The 22553-nt window shown below is 44.0% G+C and overlaps 1 protein-coding gene across 2 annotated transcripts in view; it reads left to right on the forward strand.

Moving 5' to 3' along the window:
• ntng2b (netrin g2b) overlaps positions 1-22553 on the forward strand; it is an 80398-nt gene that overhangs the window by 52118 nt on the left and 5727 nt on the right. For both annotated transcript variants that reach the window (XM_080510028.1, XM_080510029.1), the window contains exon 6: positions 20152-20319. In XM_080510028.1, the coding sequence (XP_080366154.1) occupies positions 20152-20319 (168 nt within the window). The remainder of the gene's footprint in view (positions 1-20151; positions 20320-22553) is intronic.

The raw sequence follows: 22553 nt of genomic DNA on the forward strand, positions 1-22553 counted from the left end.
GTGTGTGTGTGTGTGTGTGTGTGTGTGTGTGTGTGTGTGTGTGTGTGTGTGTGTGTGTGTGCAGACACATATGCACGTGGCCGTACACAACATCGCAAGTGTAAAACGGAGTAATACACTTTGACAAACGCTGTGTGATTTCATCTTACGACCATATTAACAATAGTCACACCTTTAACAGTCACAATGCTTTTTTTTTTTTTTTTTGCAGGCAGAACACAGTTTCAGCACCGAAAGGGTTGTGGAACAGCTTTTTTGAGTTTAGCCTATCTCAGCAGTGTGAATTCACACTTTCATTGTGTGTTCTCACTTCGGTGCGTATGAGCGTGCACACTTGGGGGTGTGTGTGTGTGTGTGTGTGTGTGTGTGTGTGTGTGTGTGTGTGTGTGTGTGTGTGTGTGTGTGTGTGTGTGTGTGTGTGCACATTAAGGGAGAGAAACAAAAAAAAAAACAAAAAAAAAAAGGGAAAGCTAGGCTTTCTTTGGATAAATCATCTGAGGCAGCATCTCTTATGCTAATGTGTTAGCCTGCCCATTCCTCATCGTATTTACATTCTCTGTCCTCAACGCAACTGATGCAACAGACAGCCAAGCTCCACCGGCGCAAACCCGAAACTGCGCGAAAACACGGCGAATTTCCCCACCAGCTCTTTGTCTGAGCCGCCGCCAATACCCACGGGAGAATCTGACACACTTCATGCTACGGCGGAGGTTCTCCCTCCTTCGCCATGCAGTTCCCCCGACGCCACAGGACTCCACGCCTTCGGAAAAAAGAAAAAAGAAAAAATTCCCCCGACGCTCTCGTCCCGGATGAGTCCCGCACGTCATCCGCCTGCCGATAATCGGCATCGCCGTGCAGTTGCAGACGAGTCCGCCCCGCGCCCGGCGGCTCAACTTCGCCGTCACGCCGAAAGTGAAGGGAAGCGCTCGCGGCCGAGGCATAGTGAGACGGGAGGGCGAGGACACACCCACCGTTCTGGACGTCTCTCGGCTCGTCGAGTAGAGGCCCGCGGGTGGAACTCGTCCAAAACGGGCCATTTTCGGCGGGGTGAGCGTCACCGACGTGCTCCGCTACACAAGCCATCACCGTTATGATGGTGCTCCGTGTCACATCACGTGTCAGTTGCATGTTGTATTCAATTTATATAGTGACAGGGAGAATCTGCTTAAACATGGGTGAGTCGGATTTAGGGTGGAGAGAGAAACATCAAATGATCATTACTTAGCAGGGCTGTGATGGAGGAGTTGAGTCGACATTGTCCCGGCAATCATTCCGGGACGGCGAGAGGATTGAGGAGCGTCAGCCGGGACGTTTCAGACACGATCGGCCTCAACGTCAAATTACTGGCGCAGATAAGAAAATATGTTCTCGGCCGTGTTAACGTATGAAGGGTCGAGGGCTTTATCAAACAGCGGTGCATTGTTTGAGGTCATTTATTTCTGGCTTTGGCTCGACGTCAAGCTGCCAGAGAGAGAGAGAGAGAGAGAGAGAGAGCAGATGAAGAGCTCAATCACTGTCGTAGTTTTTGAGCCAAGCGAACCCTCTCCGTCGTCCGCGGAGCAAAGCGGGAACCCCGAATGATCCAGCTGCCAAAGTGTGATGTCAGAGAGTTCGGGCCGAACCGATTGAGATTGATGCCAAGAACGGTTCAGACCGCTTCCACCCCCACAAGGCAGCATGGGTTTCTCACAATAAATGTGTTTATGCTCACTCCTGCGCTGCAGCAGCCTCTGCTCACTAGAGAGTTTTTCCAGTGTGTGTGCGCGTGCACACACACACACACGAGTATGCACAGCTGTGACAGATGTGTGAGAGAGCGGGTCTAGTGGGGCCAGAGTCGGACACGAGTAGAGGTAGGCGGGGGTTACTTTGATGAGATGCAATGATGGCGCGGTGCCAGTTGTGTGGAATCGTCCCGGGCGCTGTGAGAACAGCTGCCGGCGTCCTGTCTCACCGGAGTCCCCCCGGGGGATGGAGGAAGGGAGGGGAGGGGGCATCATGAAGGGGATAGTGAGTGGGCGGGAAATAGCCTGGAGGGGGGGGTATGCACGGCAGGGGGGCGGGATACTGCAGGATGCCCCTCTCTGAAGAAGAACAACTGGAGACATGGGATACCTGCACAGAAAACACCTCGAGGGGAAACCCAGATGGAAGCGTGAGGCGGCGAATTCTCCGGTGGGCCGGTTGCTCATTAGTCCCTCACTGACGTCCACGGCGTGGTCGCCCCGTGCGATTGGTCATCGGCGTTTCCAGTTGCCGTTTGATTTGATTCGAATTGCGTCTGTGCTGCGGTAAATAAGAGAGTTGCAAGGAAGAGGGAGGCTTGATCCATAAAGTGAACCAGTTTCACATCTCGCCTGTGTGTTGGTTGTATCATAGCCCCGAAAACCTGAAGCAAAGGATCCTGGGAATGGCATAATGCCCTCTGGGAAAAGTGGAGTTCGCAAAGTAAAAAAAAAAAAGGGAGAAAGGATGTGAAGGAGTCTTGAGCAAAAGACAATTAAAGATGCAGTAAAAATGGAAAGCGCGTGCCAAGTTGTCTCTAGAAGCTATATTGATTCGAAATGTTTTTGGGTTTTTTTGGTGTTTTTCGTGACTGTGGCACCAGAGAGAACATTAAATCTCTACATGGGGAAGCACACCCATGAGGAGGCATTACGATAATATAAACCAGCCCATAGTGCCCGATGAATATTCATAATTCGGGGTAAATACAATAACAAAGACAAGAGTAGGGATGGTTTTTCTTCCAATATTGGAGAGGAAAGGAAGCACACAAAAAAACACAATCTTTGGCGCTGAGATGAAAAGGAAGTGCACGTCATTTCTTTTCTTTCACACCCAAAGTGAAAATGTAGTGATGAAGGAGTTTCTCAAGCCTTTCTGACTCTCACACTTTCTTTTTTTTTGTTTTGTTTCTCCAAGCCCAGGGCTGAGGCCCCTGAAGGGGCAATCCACTATCTGACAGATAGAGAGAGGAAGAGTAAAGGAAAACAAGGTCTCGGAGGAAGAGGAGGAGTAAGGCAGACAATATCAGTAATCTTTACGCGCTGCAGGATCGAGCCTAATTATAAAAGTTCCTATTGTCCGGGATGCTGAGGGAAAGAGCCAGTGAAACACCCCCACAAGATGTCGGCATGCGTTTTTGTTAACGACGTTCGTTTTGCGTCAGTCTCCCACGAGTCTGTCCATCACGAGACTCGCGGAGGGACAACGCTGTCCGAGCTCGGCCAGGAGGAGGGGGGAAGAGAGAGAGAACTTCTGAAAACGACAGGCACTTGTTCAAAATGGCGACGGTCATTCATTACACCTTGTTTATCTTTTGGTTTAACGCCTCATTTACGCAACACTTCGCATTTTGGACGTGCAGTTTACACGACAATGCAATTCTTTCCCGAAACGGGCGCCAAAGTGGAACTTTTTGAAAACGCTCCCTCTCCGTGGAAGCGTTCCTGGAACGCCGCTGCTACCGTAGTAAAAACAGTTCTTCTGCATTTGTGCAGCGAGATGGACGATAGCAATATCGACCTCCAAGTCGTCGTTCTCCTGGGACTCGTTTTACAAGAGCAACCCGACTTTGCTTTCTGTCCATATGGACGTCTGTGTCTTTTCAACCGTTGATGTTTATAGTGTATTTTTTCTTGCGGGCACGTGTGCGTGGTCTCGAAATGACCAACGGCGCCAGCCCGTGGCGTGGCATGCCAACTACGTCCTCCTCAAAACGTTGCCGTGGAGACATTGAGCTTTGAATGAAACAAAAATACAAAAAAACACGAGTTTTACCCCTCAAAAGCCGTCGCGTAAGCGGGGATCGAGCGCTGACCTTGAGTGCAGCAGCAGGAATACCGTGCAGCATAAACACAAGCCAACGATTCCCGCGATGACCTCTATTGTTTTCACACTGACCTGACAACAACCCCCCCCCCCCCCCTTGGTGGGTTCGGTGTTAGTGTGAATATGGTTTATCAGCAGGGGGAGCAGCGGTCAGAAGGATTCTTCGCAGGTTGGACTCTGCTCCAACGGAACGCGTGCATTTAATCTTGTCGTAACGTCACAATCGGTGCGCAAAAGTGATCCGAAGAAACACACTTTGTTTTAAAATCAGCAAAAAATAGTGCTGAACCGATACGATGCAGAGCCTCTGGTGATTTCAAGCGTTGTTGCAAGTCAGTGTGAAACATATGAAACACGTCAGTGACCTTTGTTTTGTTTTTTTGTAAATAGCTTAACTGGTCAGTTTCAGTGCATCTATTATCTAAACAAGCGCAGCTATTGTTCTATTAGTTAGTTCATAACCTTTAATTTGAGACTTTGAAGGTGTTTCTTGTGTCACAGAGTATTTGTGATGAAACTGTCTGTATTCTGGCATAACCAAACAATTAGTTTTAAAAATTACTACAATCTCAACATATAGGTATTTTTGATTTGAAAAAATTTCTGGTGCAAACTATAGTGATATGTCCCCCCAAAACACTTCATCCAGCTGTTGCATTATGCATGTTTTTGCAATCTGACAGCACGGCTTTAAGGAAAGTTTGATTGCAATGAGGTTTCATGCCATATAAATTGTTTTTTTTAAATAAATGTCTCTTTCCAAACAAGATATAATAAATGACCAGACTAAAGCCTCCTGCGGACTTTTGTTTGACAGCCCTGGTTCAGACTATCTGCTTGAGTTTATGTGTTTCTGCGGTAAAAAGTTGCAGCGACTCGACAGCTCACGGTGAGATCTAAAAACCCGAAGCGGATAATCATCTAAATTTATCTCTTCGCTGACACAATCATCTGTCAATCAACTTCAGGGCTTCGGTGACAAATCACAATTTTTTTGGGCAACAAAACTGATACCATGCAGTCATTTCCGACAATGATCGAGGTTGATGAGTTAAAAAAAAAAAAGTTTTAAAAATGAGCAGCAACAAATGAGAACGAGGAAAGAAAAAAAAAACCCAGCTAACTCGCTGATGTCTTTTCTTTTTTTTTTTTTTTTTTTTTTATAAATGGCCACTGCGGCACGTCAGATCCTCACAAATCTGAGCAGCCAATTCATGAAACTCAGGGCCACAAATCCACGTCGTCATCTGAACATGAGAAAAGAGAGGAGGAAGATCACAGAGGAGGAGAAGAAGAAATGAAAGGTACCGCCGTGATATCCACTCCCGTGGCTCTTCGGGGAGCCGACTGTAGCGTACGCATAGTAAATAGGAAAAGCAGCATTAATGAGCTCGGCTTGGCAACTTCGTCCCAAAAATACACTCCTTGGAAAACAGTGGAGCTTCGGCTAATTTGTGTCTCTTTCGTTAACCGACGACTGTGGCGGACCAGTTCCCCGCGCGCCGGGCGAACGCGTCCACAAGGCTCATGGCCACAGCACGACGGCCGAGCGTGGCGAGGAGCGAAGCCCTAAAGAGACAGGTACCTCCTCAACCCTGTCCTGGATTCGAGTGTGTGTGTGTGTGTGTCAGTTCACGAACGTCGTAGGTTTACACACTTGAAGTTTGGTAGTCGCGTGTCCGCTTCACACCTCAATCGGGGCCTTGCAACTCGCGGCGTTGTCCGAAAACGCTTCGGCGTTCGCTCCGAACCTCATTTGAAACTGTGACGTTTCAGACTTTCACGAGAAAAGGCAGGAGGAGGACGAGCACCGAGAAAGACACGCTGAGAAGAAAGGTATCTCGTCTCTGCGCGGGGGAGGCAGCGTTCCCTTGGAAGCGAGATTTTTTGTGGTTTGTTTGTTTTTTGTTTTGCTTGTTAACGTTGACGACTGTGCCGCGTCAGACCCACACATATCGGAGGGACACGAGACTCACGGCCATAAAACCACGCCGGCGTCTGAGCACGGAGGGAGGAGGGAGGAGGCGGAGCACGGCGCCGACATGGGAGGTATCGCTTAATAAATGTAGAGGAGTGGATTTCTGTACATCTGTGGTGAGCAGAATATAAGCAGAGCTCTTTTTTTTTTTTTTTCTCAAGTACGCAGACATTTTAGTTTTTCCCAATGCAGCAGTGCAGGTTGTGATATTGGATGAAAGCAAAAGTGAGGAGTGTTTTCCACAGGGAGGCTGGAAGTAAAAAAAAAAAAAATTGCTATTGATGTTTATCAAATAAATCGGAAAATTTCATGATTTAGACAAAATAAGTTGTGAGCACCAGTTGCAAAGATTTCTGATAGGATATTAAAAACTTTAGCCATCACCCTTAAATAAATGCAATTCAAAGTGTATGCAAATATGTCCTATATGTCAAAAACAAGTATGCACAATATGATGACATGGAAACAATTTTAATAAGAGTAGAATAATAAAAAAAAAAATCTAAAGTAATGTTGATAATAATGGATATTAGAGCACTATATATATATATATATATATATATATATATATATATATATATATATATATAAATACAAGCAGATCAATATTTAGTGTCAAATAGTTCTAAAAGTATATATACAACACAATTTGTTGAGTCTTATTACTGCGTCAGCCATTTATCTTAAACGTTATATATCCAGCTTTCAACCAAAATTCAATAATTGATGCAACTTTAGTTAATCAATTGTGTGACTTTTACTCCCAAAGCGTGAAAGACTACAGCCCTTGCATACTTATAAGCAAACATTTCTTTTCTCTATTTTATTTTTTCTTGGTGCAATGTGCTGGTTTTGATTTGCATGCAGGAAAGATCTGCAAGCACACATTGACTTCTGTGGCCACGATTTAACTGTCAGAGACACACATTTGTCCATGTTGAGTTGATGACGACTGTTGTGTCTCAGTTTCCCACAAGCCTGAGGGGCATGTGCACGAGGCTCATGGCCACGCTTCAAGCTCATCACAGCCAGAGGGGCGTACAGAGAGGACAGCAGGAAGTAAGGGTACCCCTCCCCTCGTCTCCACGTAGTGGTAGCAGTGGTCTTGTAGAGGTAGAGGTTAGCTTGACGTGTGGTAGACACACTACAACTGGGGTGTGCCGAGACTAAATTTACCCAGTTGGAGGGTTGTTGTTTTGTTTTTTTTTCCTTCCGACGTCAGTGACAACTGTGGTATGACAGGTTCTCACATGCTCGAGACTCACGGCCACAAAACTCTCTCCGCTGGCCACGACGACAGAAGTCAAGAGGGGGAACAAGAGAGACACTCTGAAAGGAAAGGTATCGTTTTTAATTTTTGCATTATTATTTGTAATGTATCGTAGTCGCAGCTCTGTAGCTCACTGTAGATAAGCCGTAGTAGTAGTGGCGAATAAAACTTTTCACGGCGGTGTAAAGAAGGCAGCTCGCTGCAGAAAATAGGACGGAGAATTGCAGGAATGCGTCTCAATTTCTGCTTTCGCGCCGGCTCTGCTTGTGACAATAATGACTGTGCCGTGCAGTTTCCCACGTGTCTGAGGGACACGCCGGTGGGAGTCATGGCCACAAAACAGCCTCATCTGAGCACGGAGAGGAAGGCGAGGCGGGGAATGAAATAAGAGGTACATGTTCAGTATAGCGTTGGTAAACATACAGCCAACGCATGCAGGAGAAAGTGTACCAAAAAAAAATTGAAAGCTCCACTTTTAGGCGTTGCTGCTCGAAGGTTCACGATTGTGTTCACCGTGTTTTAAGTCTCCCACAAGTCTGAGGAACACGGTCATGAGACTCACGGCCGCACCGTGGCGTGGAAGCATGAGGAGGAGCACACAGGAAGCGAGGCTGAAATCCATGCTGCAGGTATCTTGTTTACGTGTATCGATGGCAGTGCTTTACAGCATTATAACACCAGCTTTTAGTTACTTAAGGGCGTGATGGTAGGGCACGGGCTTCTCCAGCTTTCTACAGTGTGTTGCAGCGAATATAAGATTACTTAGTGGCTTTAAGTTGCGAATGCAAAGATATGCGATAGGCTATCTCTCTCTGCTGGCTGTGGATGTGGACTTCTGACTGATCCAGAGTCTGCAGCTTTCTGTCTGACGTCAGCTTGTATGAAGCTCTTTGTGACCATAGTGTTAGAAATTAAAAAGAGAGAGAGATAAATGCAAATATACTGCAACCTGCACACATAACGATTTTTTTGTTTTGGGTGTGTTAGTTCACCATGAGTCTGTGCAGCATGTACATGGAACTCACAGCCACAAAACACCATCAGGGCATGGAGAGGAGGAGCATTCAGGAAGCAGAGGTATTTATCCCCACTCCCCCATTGCTTAAGCAATTATGTCAGAGTGACCATGATTATTTGGGGGAGCGGAAATCCAAAATAGACACAATAATCATGTCGGAAACCCTGATATTAGATATAACAAGGTGCTTTTTCTGGTTTTGTTCAAGACCATCATGGCACATCAGTCCTTCACGTCCATGAGATTCATGGCCACAAAAGCTCATCCGAGCCCGGTAAAGTATTGGGAGCAAATATTTAGTTACATTATCTATCTTTAGTGCAACTAAAGTCTTGGAAATTGCAGTGACCCAAAAAAACAACAATATCACATGTCGCTCATCAGGACATCATCAACACGGAGAACATGAGAATCGTGGCCAAACGTCCTCTGGGCACGGAGAGGAAAGACATGAAAAAGGTATTTCTAGTAGCTTCTCAATAGAAGTGTGCTGCAGTTTGCCAAACATATTGCAACCAGCTGAAACTGCATTAGTGCAACTGTGGTGTTTCAGTCCTGCACAAGCATGAAGGGCGTGGCCACGAAGTCCCACCTGCACACGGGCAAGAGGAGCACGGGACGGGTAACCATCATGTCTGCAGTGGTGGCCTCGCTGCAAAATCAGGGTAGTACGAATGTAGTAGTAGAAATAAGTGAGTAAAAAATGTCCCCTTGTGATGACTGGTTTGACAGGCCGTCACAGCTCTGGGCAGAATCGTGGCCACGGTGCATTCCTGCACGAGCTGGAGAGAATAGCTGAAAGCAGAGGTATCTGTTGCGGTAGCATTGCTTTTTAATTACTGTAGTGCAACCGTTTCAGTAAGAATCGGTAGAATAGTACTTTATTGTGTTCTAATGACAGCTGTGGTCTTCCAGGCCATGGCGGCTCGGAGGTCCACGAGACTCGCGGCCACAAGGCCTCCGCGCACGGGTCGGAGAGGATAGCCGAAGGTATCTCGGCGACGAACGCAGCTGCGGTTTGGCGCCATCGTCGCGTTTCTAGCACGGCGTCAAATTCACGATGAGTGTTTTGCTCTTAGTCTCCCGCAAATCCGAGGGACGCGAAACGCACGGCCACAGAAGCTCGTCGGAGCACGAGACGACGGAGCATTCAGAGCACGGAGGAACAGGTATCGGTTTGGAAAAAAAAAAAAAAAACAAAGGCGGCCATTCTTTAGGTTTACTGTAGCGGTTTCACTGGATAGAATGGGGTTGTTAAATAAAAGAAAAGCATACGGACTTATTTATGGCTTTGTTCTTCATGGCGGTTGGTCAGGACACGACGGATCTGAGGAACACGAGCGTCGTGGCCACAAGAGCTCGTCTGAGCACGGTGGGGAGGCACATACAGAACCGGGTATATATTCTACGTGCAAATGTGTCTTTGAATTATAGTTAATGTAGCATACTAGTGATGGTGGACATTTAGCATTTAGCATCGTGAAAAAAGGGGCTTTGATGACATTTTCTGGTTTGTAAGGGCATCGCACGTCATCTGAGGAGCACGAGACTCACGGCCACAGAAGCTCATCAGAGCACGGTGGACGTTCACACGCAGGACCGACACCTGAAAGCACAGGTATATATTCTGTCGGGAAATGGAGGAATGCTCCATATTTAGATTATTGCACTAGATTTCCGATTTAATGATCTGTGGTCCGTTAGGACATCACACATCCGAGGAGCATGAGACTCATGGCCACAGCTCGTCTGAGCACGGTGGACATCCACATTCAGCACAAACACCTGAAAACACAGGTATATGTAGCAGTGCTGTGTATATTATTACTGTTTACAGGTGATGCTATTGGCGGATTTTCATCCTGGATTAACTAACGTGAGATACGATGGAAAGAAATGGAAAATTGTGTCCTCATATCTTTTGTTGTCATACCGTTTATCACTTATTAGGACATCACAAACCTGAGCCACATGAGACTCATGGCCACAGAGGCTCATCTGAGCACGGTGGACATTCACATACAGGAAGCACAGGTACAAGTCCAATTGTAGCAATGCTTGTATATAAACCTTCGTCCCCGTAATGTAAATGTAGTTTTAGGACACGTTCATCTGCCAAGAAAACTAAAAAGTGTGTACCGTATCTAAATTTTGGGTTGAACAACATCTGTGGCTTGTTAGGACGTCACACGTCTGAGGAACAGGAGACTCGCGGTCACAGCTCAGAGCACGGCGGACATTCACATGCAGGACGAACAACTGAAAGCACAGGTATATCTATATGAAATGGTGAAATAGTGTTTGCACTTTTTCTTCACAGTCCATTTCCACTCTTACTGGAACTCGACACCGAGCATTCACATGTAAGACACTATCTACGTGTTTGGTTTGTTAGGACATCACGCGTCTGAGGAACATGTGATTCATGGTCACCGCTCGACCGAACACGGTGGACATTTACATTCAGGACACACAACTGACACCACAGGTACATATTCTGTAGAGAAATGTAACAATGCTTTATATTGAAATAATTATTTTTTTTTTTTAGAAATAATGAAATTAGCCTCTAAACCAAGTGTGCAGACTGTGTGCAGTATCTACATTTTTAGTTTTAATGACATCTTTGGTTTGCAAGGACACCACACATCTGAGGAACAGGAGACTCATGGCCACGGAAGCTCATCAGAGCATGATGGACATTCACATTCAGGACAAACAACAGGTATATATTCTGTAGGGAACTGTAGCGTTGCTATATTTTGAAATTATTGTACCGTTGTATTGCTATCCATGTTATTGTACGATTGCTGATTCTAAACAAAAAAAAGCTCTTGAGCAGATTTAAACACATTCGTCAGTGTACAATGTGTATATCTGGTTTGTTAGGACATCACGCGTATGAGGAACATGAGACTCATGGCCACGGAAGCTCATCTGAGCATGATGGACATTCACATTCAGAACACACAACTGAAACCACAGGTATATATTCTGTAGGGAACTGTGGCATTGCTATATTTTGAAATATTATACCATTTTATTATTATTATTAATTATTACATACTTTTTTGAATTAATTATTGTACTAGTGCTGATGAAAATTGCTCTTGAGCAGATTTAAACACATTCGTCAGTGTACAATGTGTATATCTGGTTTGTTAGGACATCACGCGTATGAGGAACATGAGACTCATGGCCACGGAAGCTCATCTGAGCATGATGGACATTCACATTCGGGACACACAACTGAAACCACAGGTATATAGTTTGTAGGGAACTGTAGCATTGCTTTATTTTGAAATCATTACACTATATTATTATTTAAATTAATATACTAGTGCTGGTGAAAACCGCTCTTGAACAAGTTTACCTGGTTTGTTAGGACACCACACATCTGAAGAACATGAGACTCATGTCCACAGGAGCTCATCTGAGCATGGTGGACATCCACATTCAGGACACACAACTGAAAGCGCAGGTAAATATTGCTACGACTCATTTCGGTGATGAAATATGCGGCAAATAAGCAAAGTGCTGCCGTTTTTTTTTTAATGATTATTATTATTAAGGTCATCACAAATCTGAGGGACATATACTGGAGACTCATGGCCACCGAAGTCCATCTCAGGACGGGGGACATACAAAAGGGACAGGTATCGATTCCACAGGCAGCTGTGGCAATGCTTTCTAGCAACTGGAGTGATGTAGTCAAGTGTGACGAAAACAAGTATAAACGAAGTCTGTTAAAAAAGCTTAATTGTGACGAGTTCCTCTGTCAGAGACAATATAGATAAGGTGTCCCCATGCCTTTTAAAGTGACTTTCTTAAAGTATCATGATCCTTTTATTGTTTACGCTGCTGAGCAGCCATTAAAAACAATGTATTGTATGAATACAGTTTAATTTGCCTCCGAGTGCGAAACAAAGTGTGACTTTAGAGCGTGTGAGAGTTTGCAGCCCTGCTTTAGTTGGAAATCCAAACTTGCAATTATTTGATGTGTTTTGACCTCTATTCCCTGAGAGAAGGGGAACTATTTATTGAAATAGATAACGATGGTAATACTGCAGCATTGCAGGCAAGTCACAGCCTGACTGTAGTGCAATATGCATAGTGTAAATACATTTCTGAACTTTGTTTTCTCTTTTCATAATTGTGGTTTATCAGTGGAACACACACATGAAGCTCATGGCCACAGAGTATCTCAGCATGGAGCGGAGAGGACAGCTGAGAGTGAAGGTATTCCAGCAATGGGCTTCAATATATTAGTTTAGTTCGCCTCAACCCACCCGGCAGTGTTACGTCCACGATAATTGTGCCGTTACAGTCTCCCACAAGTCTGACGGACATGTTCACGACGCCCGCGGCCACAGGACGTCCACAGAGCACGGGGGAGCCGCAGAAACGAGAGGTATCGGACTGAAGGCTTTTCGGATCTGTGTAGGGGGAAGTTGGGTAGGAGGGGAGTTGGTAGACTTGCAGCAAGATGCGCTCGCTAATGCACGCGTCCATGCTCGTGTTTCAGTCTCCCACAAGTCTGAGGAGCATGGACATGAGACCCATGGACGTGAGACCCATGGACATGAAACCCATGGACATGAGACCCATGGTCACGAGAACCATGGACGTGAGACCCATGGACACGAGACCCATGGACACGAGACCCATGGACACGAAACCGATGGACACGAAACCGATGGACACGAAACCGATGGACACGAAACCCATGGACACGAGGCCCATGGACACGAGGCCCATGGTCGTGAGGCCCATGGACGTGAGGCCCATGGTCACGAGAACCATGGACACGAGACCCATGGGCACGAGAACCATGGACACGAGAACCACGGACACGAGAACCACGGACACGAGACCTACGGACACGAGACCCACGGACACGAGACCCACGGACACGAGACCCACGGACACGAGACCCACGGACACGAGAACCACGGACATGAGGCCCAGGGACACGAGGCCCAGGGACACGAGACTCATGGACACGAGAACCATGGACACGAGGCCCATGGACACGAGGCCCATGGACACGAGGCCCATGGACACGAGGCCCATGGACACGAGAACCATGGACACGAGAACCATGGACAAGAGACCCATGGACAAGAGACCCATGGACACGAGAACCATGGACAAGAGACCCATGGACAAGAGACCCATGGTCACAGAGCGTCTTCTCAGCATGGCCATGAAAGGCAGGAGGAGGAACAACACACAGGAAGCACAGGTGATAGGAAACATCCTCAACAGTCTGTTCAAAAAAAAAAATCTTAATTGTCCCCTGCGGCCACTGAAAACCACAGTTGACGCTTGCTATTATTTTAGTCTCCCGCAAGTCTGACGGACACGCACACGGCCACAAAGCCACGACTTCACCGGAGCACAGAGAGGACCATGCAGAAGGGAAAGGTACTGAACACTGCTTTAGACGTAGCGGTAGAAGTATTCCCGCAACTTGTAGCGCCTAAAATATGCAGTAGATGAAGCGTTCGCCACCTTTTAAGCCGACTGTAGTGAGACAAATAGTCCCCCGGAAACCAAAAAAAAAGTACAAACGGCATACATTTATCTAAATAGTGTGCTTGTAATTCTAACGGCAGTGGTTGTTTCAGATCGCCACGGGGCAGGCGGACATGTGCACGAGACTCATGGCCACAAAACAACCTCCTCCTCTCACCACGGGGAAGAAAGGAAAGGTATCAAGCGTATCAACCACCTTTTTTTTTTCTCTCTTTATATTATTTACAGACAGAAATATGCAACACAAACTTTCTTCTGGGAAAAACGGGCCACTATAAACAGCAGGAATGCATCCAAATGGGGCTGTGTGTATACAGCGACTTAAAATAAAGTTACACTATAGAGTGAAAAAAAAAAAAAAAAAAAAAGTTGATTTGGCCTGGATTGGAGCACATTACCCAAAATACTGACTGTGGCTTGAGTGTGAGAATAGAAACACGGCAGAGTCGGGAGACGAAATACAGATGGATCCAATCTAATCATGATTTAAATAGTTCGCGAGAAGGGAATATCGCGTTTTTATGTGCGAGCCCTCCGCAAGTCTGAATAATACATTTATGGGAGTGAGCGCCACGTACCGCGTCTCATTTGAATACGAGTTTAAAAAGGACAAAAAGTGTTGGGGTTTTTTTTGTATACATTATGCTTCCACAAATATGTCCCTCATGACTGTGGCGTTTCAGTCTCCCACCACTTGGAGGGTCAAACACACGAGACTCACGGCCGCCATAGAAAAACCTCGTCTCACGGGCACGGCGAGGACGACGAGGACGACCGCGCACAAAGGAAAGGTGAAAGGGCAACCGCTTCCTTCAGCCGCTTTCGATTTTACCTCGTCTTCAGCTGCAAGTTGTCAATGAAAAACAGAAATTGGGGAGAGAGAGAGAGAAAAAAGAAAAAAAACATGTCTAAATGTATTCAACCTGCATGATAGGCTGCCAGAAAGGCTAAATCTTAATCTGGTACCAACAGCAGTGCCGTATTTTTTCATCCGAGACAATGAGTGATGCTGAAGGGCACAGAAGAAAGATATAAAAAAAAAAAAAAAAAAAAAACAGGCAGTATAAAAGATGAAGCAGAGAAAAAAAAAAAAAAAGAACGAGGGAAAAAGAAGATGAATTTGACAGTGAAGATGCTCTGCAAATAAGTAGTGTTGTCTCTGTGTTCAGAATTATGTGAGCATTATTTCATTTTCACACATTTTGAATACTCCCGTGTCTCATCTGTTTAACAGATTAGAACATAGGGCTCATGAATTAAATAACAACTGCTACACCACATTATAGGACATTTATGCCATTTTACCTTTCTTGACGACTCGTCTTATCCCTAAAAAAAAAAAAGTGAAAATCGTAGGTTTGTTAAAAGGAAATTAGGGAAGTCAAATCATAATTAACAGACAAAACAAGGAAGAGGGGAACTCGTGCTACTGCCAATCAAAGCCACTTTGTATAAAGTGATTTATTGTTCGGCAGAATTAAGTAGAACCTATAGCTTGGCCGTCGAAGTCTGAGTCTGGTTGTTTTAGCAGGATCTATACCAGCAAAGCTTTCTCACAATATCTGGGGGTATTTCCGGCTCGTCGATTGTCCTTATGGTATCTTGTTCAGTAAAACAACCTGGGATAATTTGTGTTGTGTCAATATAGATTGATTTTTTTTTTTTTTTTCCGGGGCGATGGTGGGGGTGGGGTGTTGCTCGTTTGTAGCACACCATTTCTTTGAAAATCCGGAGGTGGAAGGAGGCGGTCACAAGAAAACGACGTTCGCTTTTGGGAAGGAGGACGAAGAACGAGAGCAGAGAGAAAGACTGAAAAGGAAAGGTAGACTTTTAATGATCTAACGGCGCAGCGTTTCATAACTGGTTGCACAAATTTATAATGATGAGGTTATTAGGTGAAACAGTATCTGGAACGAAAAATACAGCTCTGCAGAGCTGCTGTTGTGATTTGAATCATTTGAACCCTCAAGTTGAGTCATTTCCTTTCGGTAAACCTTCAAAGTGAGTCATGCGAGAAAAATCCAGTTTTGTAATTTATATATTTTCTTGCTCTGTAATGAGCCGATCACCTCAAACACAAAGAAGTTGAGTAGCTGGACAGAAGCTTTAAATTTCACCTCACGTGTAAAACAGATTTGTCCCCCATTCATCCTCAAAATCGAGATTTTAAGGGTTTATTCAAGAGTTCCCGGATGCGAGGTGTTAAAACTTACAAACACGTATGAGGGTGGCATAGTGCCCCTGAAACTGAACACATTGAGCGAGAGAAATCTCTCAAAATAAAAAAAAATTAAATTCTAATTATTGAGCGCAGCTGAATATAAGCCACACCCACCAAATAAAAGAAATAAAAAAGTTCAGAGTTACGTGATGCACCTGAACGCATCGCCAATACAATAATCCACATATCGGCCGTGTCATTGTTTAAAGTGCGCGGAAAAGTCGCCTTATAAGCTTATAGTCCCGGAAAATTACGGCACTTTTGTTTTTACGTGCTTTTTGCATCGATTTCGGTTTCGCACGAGTGTCGTGTTGATCAGTGCGTCACTGCGTTTATATTCATGAACTGACGTAGGTTGCAGCAGTCACGATGGCCACAAATTTGTGACACCGTCGGAATGTTGTCGCAGGACTTATATATATATATATATATATATATATCAGGCTGTGTGCAAAAACCTGAAGACGATACCTCGGTTACCGAGAGCATCGTGACTCGCTCATTGTTGTATTTACAGTAAATACCAATATTGAGTGTTCCTACCTCGACTACTATTTGCATCCTGTTTATATGTTGGCATTTGCAGGGCAAATGTTGGTTGCGAAAAAGAATCGGTGAGAAATCCGACGATGCAGACGGTGTCACGGCGCCCCGAGAAAAATAGTGGAGAGACGGTACAAGAGAGTATTCTGACCCCTCGATGTGGAGGTGAAGCTGGCGCCAGTGTAAACTGCTATTGGCAACAAACAAACAAAAAAAAAAAAAAAGCAGCAGAAACTCTCACCAATGATTTCACTGTGTGGAGATTATTGGCTCCCGCTCCGGCTCCCAGCGTAATAATCATAGCGGAGCATCTTCCAGGAAATCTGTTGGGTGTGATCGACTGTTTGGCCAACTGCTGTTTCCAAAAACTGAGTAGGGTGAAGAAGAAAATAAATCTTTCATTGTAATCTTTTTTTTGTTTTGTTTTGGGAGTGTTTGAGAAGATTTAATGCATTAATCTTTAAAAAGGCTTAAGACGGGCTTTTTAAAGCAAGCCGCGCCAATTCTCTCATCTCTCCTCGATGTTACCAACAGTTGGTTATTTATCGTGGGTGCAGGCCAACAGCAGATCCTTCAGATGCAAAATAACATTCGAGTCTAACCAGTTTAGAAATGCTGCACTGGGTGAATTTTTTATTTTTGTTTTTTTACCACTCCTGCTTTATAGAATATAGAAACTCCTTTCTTTTATGTAGCATCAGTGGGAATCCCTGCCACCTCATGCAACAGACCCCTTCTGTAGAAACTAAACTCCAGGCTATTCCCGCCCCAGATGTGTGAAGGCACAGTGCCGGGGATGGCTGTAGCGCAGTGTGTCGATGTGGACACCGAACCTAAATAAAGATCCCTTCATCCCTCAAGGGCTCCTGCAACTCTTGATCTCAGGAGAGCCTCAGGCCAAACAGTTGTTTGGGATCATATACGATGATTTCAAAGGTAAGAGACCCGACAGGAGCGGCACATGATGAAAAGAACCCGCCAGACTGCAGATTTGAGCTTGATTAAAGTGGTTTGTGAAGATGTCATTTCCAAATGGTGGGGTTTTTTTTTGTTTTTTTATTTATTTATTTCAAGAAGAAAACCTGTGGAAAAATTCCTTCTTTGTGTATGTTCTCCGTTTTCATTTTTCATTCTGCTCATTTCTTCTCCTTTCACATCTGTGGCTCCCTCCTGGTTCTGTTTGTTCTGTGTGCATGATTAAGGTAAGAACCCGGACTGTGAATTTCCTCCACAGAAACCGTCAAACACTTTTCATTGCTGATGTTTGTGTGTTTTTGAAAAAAAAAAAAAAAAACAACCAACAATATGTCCTTATTTCTTCAACCTCTTGATGCAGGTGGTTATTTTACAGTCTTCTGCCGTGAACAATTCAAAACGGATAAATACCAATAAGGCGGCGTCTTGACTCGTAACGTTAATTTGCGGAACAATGTCCCATTGCCTCGCTGGTCCGCGGTGTAATTGGCCATTTATATTTAATTAGGCAGCTCTTCCCCCCACTGCTAGCGTGCTTCCCTCAGTGCTGAGAGAGGCACTTTATGGCGCTCCCCTCGCCGGCTTCCTTTTAAACCAGCTCATTAATATTTCAGCCGGCATCATCAACCAAACAATAATAAAATAATAATGTGACGGCTGATTAAACAGCTAAACTCCCGACTTTTTAATGCGCATTTAAATGTGTATTTGCATAAACATGCCTGGTAAACGCCTCTTTAGAGGACAGTGATGCCTTGCAGCGCACTACTGCAGCCAACTTCTGAAGCTTTAATAAAACCTTAATTAGGTGCCGGCTCCAGCCAAGATAATGGTGGAGAAAGAGGGGAGCAACACCACCCTAAACCTCCACCTGCACAACACCGAGGTGATATCGGGTTCCCATTTGTCCCTCCGCCAAAAGGTATTTAAAAAAAAAAGAAATGTCTTGCACCATACTGCTCGTCGTCTTTTTAATAAAAAAAAATTTTCTTTCAGATTTTGGTTTGAGGGTGTGAAGTCTGAATTCATCAGGCATAAAAAGCATGTAGAGTAAAACCTGCAGTGGGACCTCAGATAATTCATGAATTACAAAGGGAAAATTTAATTAAGAGCCCCAATTGTGCGGCAGCACGTTATAATAGGGGAAGTGGAAAAAAAACTGTCCAAATGAACAAGAACAGATGAAAACCTCGAGGGGTTTTATTTTTGGGCTGGACTGCGTCTGAAATGTTAGAGTTTATTTGAAGCGGGATTTGTTATCGTGAAAGATCCAGCCATGTGGCGTCTCACCAGCCTCTCCAAGCTCTTGTGTATTTATTTTAACATGATATTTGTTTTTTTGGAGCCAAATTTCTCCAACATTCTCGTGTATTTTCTGACTTTTAGAAGTGACAACTTTAAAATCTTGTCAAAGACACGATCCTTTAAAAAAAAAAAAAAAAAAAATACTAGTTTAATCGTCCAACAATTTTCCATCACCCCCAATTTTTTTTTTTAATAAATGGGCCAATAACTACAATTCATCACGAGTCCACACTTAATACAGCAGCTACCAGTATCTTAAGACCCGTTTCCACGACAATGTTGTTTTTGCGTTTTCGTTTGAGAAAAAGTATTACGTTTCCACGGCAACGCTTTGGAAAAACCATTCCCGTTTCCAGGAAAATGGCAGAAACCCTAAAAACGGTGTCGTTTTCATGTGAAGCCACGAGACCGTGCATTTAAAAAAAATAAAAATAAATTTAATTCTACCCAAGAAGTAGTTCTCAAAAAGTTGCGTTTTCAGTGGCTCCGAGCACCGTTGCCATAGAAACAGACGCCCAAAACAAAACAAAATTCTCCCGTCGACACTTAATGATGTTGTGTAAAATTTAAACAGAGCCCGAGTGTCACATTATTGATTATTGTCAACAAAACAATTTCACTTGAAACATTCTATAAAACTAAGAATTTACATAATGACATAATGTTAAATGTAATATGATCTACTTTCACAGAGGAATGAAAAATACAAGGGAATTTGACTTTTACCAACAATAAACATTATAGAGTATTTGATGCACCATAGATGTTAAGTAAACAGCTCTTAACAGAATCATACATCATTCATGTAAAGTCATTTTAGAACAAACCGATAGTCCAGAATTTAATATTTAGCTCACTTCAATAGTATATTTGTCCTCGAAAGGCAGTTTTCCCTTCAGGTGAGCCACGGTCAGGCCGATTCTACGGGATCACACGGAAACACCTGCTGTATTGCCCGCCTCAAATTCCCTTAGTGATGATCGTGTAGCTTATAATCCACTCATTCAGTAACACAATTAAAGTCCCAGATACAATTAACATGCCTGTACTCTCTCTCACACGCACACACACACACACACACACAGACACACGAGCGCGGGATGGTGGAATTCCCATCAGCAATCAGTGCGGCACAGCGAAGCAGACTCAGCAAACCTGTGAGTGTAGTAATGGAGAGGGAGTGGTCTGTCTTTATTGAACCAATATAGAGTGAGAAAGGCGAGTCATAAAACACACGCAGGGCCATTCATTTGTTCACCGACGTCCAAAACGAAAACTTCCAGACGCATCTGTTAAAGCGGCCCATTTATCATCCAGTAATCCTGCAAGAATGCAATATACCCCTACGCCTGTCCCCCCCCCCTCCCTCCTCCCAGCACCTAAATCTGGAGTTTAACAGGAAATTTATGATTACCTTCGCCCCGGATCACTTCATTTAAATGTGTCTCCCCTCCTCTTGTTTTTGTCAGACTGTGAGTGCTACGGCCACTCCAACCGCTGCAGCTACATCGACTACCTGAACATCGTCACGTGCGTCAGCTGCAAGCACAACACCCGGGGCCAGAACTGCCAGCACTGCAGGCTGGGCTACTTCCGCAACGCCTCCGCCGAACTGGACGACGAGAGCGTCTGCATCGGTCAGTGTGTGTGTGTGTGTGTGTGTGTGTGTGTGTGTGTGTGTGGGAGAGAGATTGACGGAAGCAGCCGACGAGACGCCGCTTTCAATATTCAAATGGTGACCTATAGGTAGTCCGGCGGGGCAGAAACGGTGAAGAAGCACGATATTTTTGTCACGCCGCCTCTCGCAGGATTCGAACAGAACCCTGTGATTTTTTAGGCGCCGTCCACGCGACAACGCCGGTTCACGATAATCGCTGATAATGCATGCGAGGCGACGTTTTTAGAAGCCCGAAAACACAATCCACGATGTCATTTAATTAATAACCACAATTGCGGACTCCATGCCACCAGGTGGCGCTGCAGGGAGGAGCAGAAGCATAGATCTATATAACTCAGAGTTATATCGAAGTCTGTGGAGAAGGAGTCTACTTCTAAATTTCTATGTGCTCCATGTTTTCTGCGTTTTCGGTGTATTTAGTGAGTCACAGCGCCCCTAAAGGCCTGGCATGTGTACTACATGCCCCGAAGCCTCATGTTGAGCTGCCATTTTTATTTTATTTTTTTAATGTATAGAAAACAACACATACTTCAACCTGTTCCTGCATCAAACTGCTTGGTGTAAAGACACACCTGCTTTGCTGTTCGTGCATTTTACATCACATCAAGCACATCAAGGCCTGAAGTTGTGCCCGGCACAATGCAGAACGATCTTTATACTGTGCAGACTGAAGCATGGGTCAATTTTCCCATTTCCACTCTGAATGGTCAATTCTAGTAATGCACAAGGTGGTCAAGTTTTCACGCTGCAGAAAAGCTTCCCTGCTTCTCCTCGTCTGCCCACGTAATGGCAACGCTCCCATATAGAAGTGCACCTGGATCTATTCTTTAATATGCATCTTTAAACTCCCCAGAACCTGAATCGGCAAAGAGCAGTTACCATGGTTTCACCGTGTATAGCATAGTAATGCAAATATAAGACAGCCCCTGATTTTGTGAAGACATAAAACACATGGAATCAAACTGATGGGTTTTTTTTATTATTATTATTATTATTATGGTAAGAGGACATAAGGTGCAGATGAGCACATGAACAGTGAAATTTAACAGACCTTCCTCAGATATTTCCTGATTAAGTCGAGTTTCATATAGACGAGCGGTCTGAAAACCTTTATGACCAAAAGAGCTGTTTTTGCAATTTTCCAAATAAAATGTAGTTTGTCGCCACAAAACATGTTAATGATCTGAAATAAACATATACGTGTGTGCTACAATACGATAGCTACAATTTTGATATAGTTTACATTTCTTTTCATCTTTTTTAAAATGTATTTTCCAATCTTGACTATTTTAACTATTTATACCCGCCGAGCATTTCCTGATGGTTAGAGCAGTTTTAGCTATATTATCAATAAAATAATTTTCTAGACTGTTTTTTGGGATTTAATCATAACTTTTTCCTTTTTTCTTTTTCTTTTTTTTTTTTGTTCAAGCTATTTTCAAGCTATTTTATCTAATAGTTATCTAAATTTAGCTATTTTATTAAATAATTCCAGAAAATTGCATGGTCCAAACTGTCTTTTAGTGAAATATGGATAAATGTCCAATTTTGTGGCAGCGGCTTTGATACCGTCACGTTTATGAAGTTGCAGCATTTGGATTTTCAACATTTATTCTGGCTGGAAATCCGATAGCTTTACATCTTCTATCGATTGTGACATACATTTGTACCGTTTTCAACCATTGGCTTTTAAAATGAATGTACCGAGACTTTAAAAAAAACTTGCACCCAAAAACTACATCAAAAAATGCGAATCAACATAATCGCTAAAGAAAGAAAGAAAATGTGCCGATTCAGCGCTTCTCAGACAACAGTGATTTAAACGTATAAAACTAAATGTAAGGAGAGTCATCTACCCAAGTTAAAATTAAAACAAAGCAATTAAAAAGACAATATAAAGCGCTTTGTTTTCAAACACTCTTTCAGCTTTGTTTATTCACTCCTCCACAGCAGCCTGAAACGTCTGCAGTGTGTTAGTTTATTTTTATCACTTTATGCTAATTGAGAAGTGAATTAGCAGAGGGGAAAAAAAAAAAAAAAAAAAGCCAAAATCCCATCCATCCATACTCATAAAAAACAAACAAAATTCAACTTGGAAAAAAATTAAGACTGATTTTTCACAGACGCCGTTTGAATGAAAATTACAAAGAACGTCTCTTTTTCCTTTTCCAGCCAAGCGCAGTCGGAATGACA

The sequence above is a fragment of the Blennius ocellaris genome (genome assembly GCF_963422515.1).
Source record: "Blennius ocellaris genome assembly, chromosome: 15".
Classification (NCBI taxonomy): Eukaryota; Metazoa; Chordata; class Actinopteri; order Blenniiformes; family Blenniidae; genus Blennius; species Blennius ocellaris.